The sequence below is a fragment of the Oryzias melastigma genome, linkage group LG5, assembly GCF_002922805.2.
Source record: "Oryzias melastigma strain HK-1 linkage group LG5, ASM292280v2, whole genome shotgun sequence".
Classification (NCBI taxonomy): domain Eukaryota; kingdom Metazoa; phylum Chordata; class Actinopteri; order Beloniformes; family Adrianichthyidae; genus Oryzias; species Oryzias melastigma.
In genome coordinates, this window is record NC_050516.1 from 16,087,033 (window position 1) to 16,091,295 (window position 4,263).

Here is a 4,263-nt window from a genome sequence, read left to right on the forward strand (position 1 = left end):
CCTTCTGTTTATGGAAATTTAGACCATATATTTTCAATGCAGCATACCGAGCTATTTTCTGGGGTTTTATTATTATTTACAACTTTTATGCTAATGTTATAAAATTGTTTTCATGTATTTGAAAAGATTTCCCTTGAATGCGACGGGGGGGGGGGAAAGCACCCTATTCCAGTTGGGGGCGGTAATGCGCTATAGCTGTCTACCAACCGTTTACAAAACGCAGAAGAAGAATTGTTCCGTTTCCCTCGTGTTTCCCGTAGGACATATTTACATGTGACACCGGCGACATGGATGCAGGTTCGCAGCGCGTGCTGGAGTACCTGACAGAAGTGGAAGAAGCAGCAGAGGAGGTCATCACCACCAGGCAGCAGGTATACACTTCGGAAAGAAAGAACGGTGTTTGAACCGCAAACCATTTTCTTTTCAGTGTCACGGTTAAGATAATTGCTACAACGAGCAGAGAGCTAACCGAACCGCTGCTGCTTAAGCTAGCCTAGCTAGTTCCCTAATATTTACAACTTCCATCTTTACTTAAAGTTTAGCTTCAATTCCAATTATAAAGCACAAAGGGAAACATTGTTTTTGTTGTTTTAGATCCTAAAGTTTAGTCCAGTTGGTTTTCTTTGGCTGTCATGCACCAGACAACATATTGGCATTACCTACTCTCTTCTTGTAATAACTTAAAAATTGGATGAAACATTAAGTAAACATGAAAGCATGTGTGTTTTTTTTTTCTCCCTTCAGATAGTGGACCTGGATTTGAAGAGAAACCGGAACAGAGAGGCGCTGAACGCTCTCAAACATGAGCTGTCTGATTCAGGTGAATGAAGACCGGTCCCACCGTGTTCTGAAGCCAAACAGTAACACCTAATCATTTTAGAAATCTGTCAGAAGTGCTGCTGTAAAATCACAAACCCACCAGTTTCCCGGCGTTAATACTGACTGTTTTTTTTTTGCAGAGAACGTGAAGGTTTGCTTCGGAAACATGTTTATTCAATTTAACAAATCCAAAACAAGAGACATGGTCCAGAAAGGTAACCTTTAAAGAGAAAATAACTCATAATTTTAATTTTTGCCAAAAAAAAAATGTGTTTCCTGTGCTGCAGACCAAGAACAGCTGGATAAAGAAATCAATAATCTTCGCAGAGAACTGAAGGCAAAATTCAATCATCTCAACGAGATTCAAGGTATACAACACTTTCAAAGTAATACAACAAAAAAGGAAAAACATCTATGCAAACTTTATTAATATGACACTTTATAGACAGTGTCTGCAGCAGAAGGGGAAATTGAATTACCCTGTTTGTCCCTGTCATCCTGTTGGGAAAAGAAAGAATTAAAAGTTCTCTTCTGGATGAACATATAGAGATTTTGGGAAGAAAAGAATGGTTGTAAAGCACTTCTGGTCAGTTGGAACAAAGTTTAAAAACTCACAAAAACACAAGAAAAGTTACAACTTAAAATAGATTCAAAACTAAAACATGTAAAACAAACCCTAAAAACAGTATATTGAAAAGGTGAAATATCAAAACAAGCCTATTTAAAGCGTCACAATTGGGGCTTCACACTTTTTTTGTGTTGTTCAACTCTTTAATGTAATTATGCAGACTTGTTGGTCATTCTGTTGAGCCCCAAGAAAACAAAATAAGTATTCAACCACATGTTAATGCTGCAAGACTGCAATGCTCCAATGCTCCAATACAGCAACAGACCTCAGAATTTATTTTTTTTATTTTCTGTATTTTCCTAAACCGTGCTGCTTTAAGGTTCCAATGCCACAAGGGGGCAGCACACTCAAAGACGGGTGAAATGTGATGAGCTCAAGTCTCCAGGAAAATATTCTAAGTGGAAACAGGAGCTGTCGGCTGTTTTGTACAGATGTTTTCCACCTGCTCAGACCTACAGACTGACCTGATCTGCACATCTAGAATCTCAGTCAGTTCAAGACTCTGAACTCTGTGTCAAGGTCACTACAAACATTTTTTAAAATAATATATTCTGAATTAAAATTAAAAAAAAGAAAAATACAATTTTTGTATCTGAAAATTTTTCATTCTTTAAGGATCAACTGTTTTGAAAGTTCTTCCTGGAATTAACCCATCTTCAGTTCCATCTGTGGTTCAGACAGCTCCTGTACTCAATGTCAGAGAAAAAAGTTATCAAATTAATGTGAAATCCTGGATATTCTAACATTTATTGGTTACATTAATATTAGCCAATTCAACTTTTACTTTTCCAAAGTTAAAACTCTTACTTTCATTTCTTTAGGTAAGCCAGAGCTCAGAGGCTACAGTCTGTCTCCACTGTCCGCCGAGGAGCTCAAAGCCATCAACAGCCTTCTGAAGACTTGATTCTCGTCGGTTTTGAGTCACTTCTGAGCGTCTGAAGCTCCAAAGCTGCAGGTCTGAGGTCCAGCTCCACGTTTGTGAAGTGTGGCTACCTAGCATCATATAAAGATGCTTAAGAAAGGCGACTCAGCGGGACAGTTGGACTGTCATGGATTCCTGCAGGACAGATGACAAACTTTTCTCCTTTTTTGCTGCCTGTTCCAGAGTTCTTCTGTTTTAATACATTTCATATGTATTTATATTTGCTGTTTTGTAGTCATTTCCTTTGGTTCACAGCAGCAGATTGTCTCTATCGGAACATTTTCTGCATGAGAACAAAAACTATAAATTAAAAATGTTCTACATTTGAATTAAATAAATTGTCGTAAAAGATGACCAAACTGACTGGTTAAGCTGCACTTAAACCCTCCTAAAATCAAATGGTGTATTTAGATGTTTCTCTAGTTGCTGCATACATTCAATCATGAATGTCAATTAATCAACCAAAAATGATATTAAAAAAGAGTAACTTCTTTAAAGCCTCTAATCAACTGAGAAACTTTCCCACTAAAGGATAAAAGGTTATTTTAATTAAAGTTTTCAAATTAATAACTAAGGGGGAGATAATTTGAAATCATGTTGGAATTGGAATTTTCCTGGTTTGAGTCTTTCATTAACGATTTAACACCAGTGTTAGTGTTCTTTTACTTAGCATAAATTTTCCATAATTCCAGTAGATTCTGAAGCACGAAAAGCGGCCAAGCCGCTTTTCGTGCTTCAGAATCTACTGGAATTATGTTGAATGCGTTAACCGCTAAAATGTTACGGTATGTGGTATTTAGCTGTCGCCGGGCACGTCTGCGACCACGTGGGAGGAGCATCCATTAGAGTTATGATGTGCATCCCCTCTAGAGCGTTCCTCCGTTCCCTTTACAGTCTGTCAATCTCTGGATCCTTTACAATCATCAGATCAAGATTACAGGTGAGTTTAGACTTCAGAAAGTGATGGCTGAAACGACCCTCCACCGTGAGAGTAGCTGTGTCAAAGAGCAAACAGAGGTCACGCCTCCCCCTCCTCCATCTGCTGCTGTGACATCATAATGAGCGTTTGCACGTGTCACAAGTCCTGGTGTTGCTCCGTGAACACCTGCAGCTGTTAGTCTCCTCCATGAACTCTGCCCCCACATAGTTCAGGGGATTTTTTTTCTTTAAGAGCATCAATCAGTGTTTGCGATGGGAGTTTCTGCTCCAGGTCGGAAAGCTTTCCAGACTGAATGCCTCAGGAAGAACAAAAAAATGGTTTTTTTTAAAAGGTTGAAGCACTTTCTGAATAGCATTCAGTCGGTGATTCCAAATACTTCGCCTCACCAGAGGCGTAAAAAGCATTTGGAAATTCTAGAGTGGCATATCTCTGGACTTCAGTCCAACAACAAATCTTTAAACAACACCTTCAAAGTATCAAAGCTCTTGAGAAGATCTGCATGGAAGAATGGACCAAAATAGCAGCTGCAGTGTGAACAAATGTGGTGAAGACCTACAGGAAAAGCTTTAACTTCCCTCATTGAAACCAGGGTTATTTTACAAAGTACTGAGCTGAATATTTATTGACCAAATACTTATTTTCTGCACCATTATACAAACAAATCTTTAAATTTCATGCAATGTGGTTTTCTGGATTATTTTTCTGCATTCTGTTTTACAGCTGAAGTGTATTTGCATAAAATGTTTTGACCTCACCGTATCTTTTCTAACCATTCTTTTTAATCTTATGGAATGAATTTATTGTCTATTTGTGTCAAATATATATAAGCATAAGTATTCACCGATTTTCCCGAGTAAATGTCTTCAATTTATTTTCTATTGCTCTATATTGTCTAACTTCTCTAATTATTTTACCTCATTCTATGATTATATCCTGTGATTTCCTGCATGGATC

General features: G+C 37.9%; 1 protein-coding gene across 1 annotated transcript; it reads left to right on the top strand.

Moving 5' to 3' along the window:
• The first annotated feature begins 211 nt into the window (after positions 1–211).
• On the top strand, positions 212–2,723 carry pdrg1 (p53 and DNA-damage regulated 1). Its single transcript, XM_024270733.2, has 5 exons — positions 212–371; positions 745–820; positions 960–1,034; positions 1,107–1,187; positions 2,269–2,723. The coding sequence occupies exons 1-5, from the start codon at positions 288–290 to the stop codon at positions 2,349–2,351; spliced, it is 399 nt and encodes a 132-aa protein (XP_024126501.1). The 5' UTR covers positions 212–287; the 3' UTR covers positions 2,352–2,723.
• The last annotated feature ends 1,540 nt before the right edge of the window (positions 2,724–4,263 follow it).

Coding starts and splice junctions, on each gene's coding strand:
- pdrg1 (XM_024270733.2), top strand. CDS start 288: ATGGATGCAGGTTCGCAGCGCGTGCTGGAGTACCTGACAGAAGTGGAA. Junction 372..744: donor TCATCACCACCAGGCAGCAG/GTATACACTTCG, acceptor TTCTCCCTTCAG/ATAGTGGACCTGGATTTGAA. Junction 1,188..2,268: donor TCATCTCAACGAGATTCAAG/GTATACAACACT, acceptor TCATTTCTTTAG/GTAAGCCAGAGCTCAGAGGC.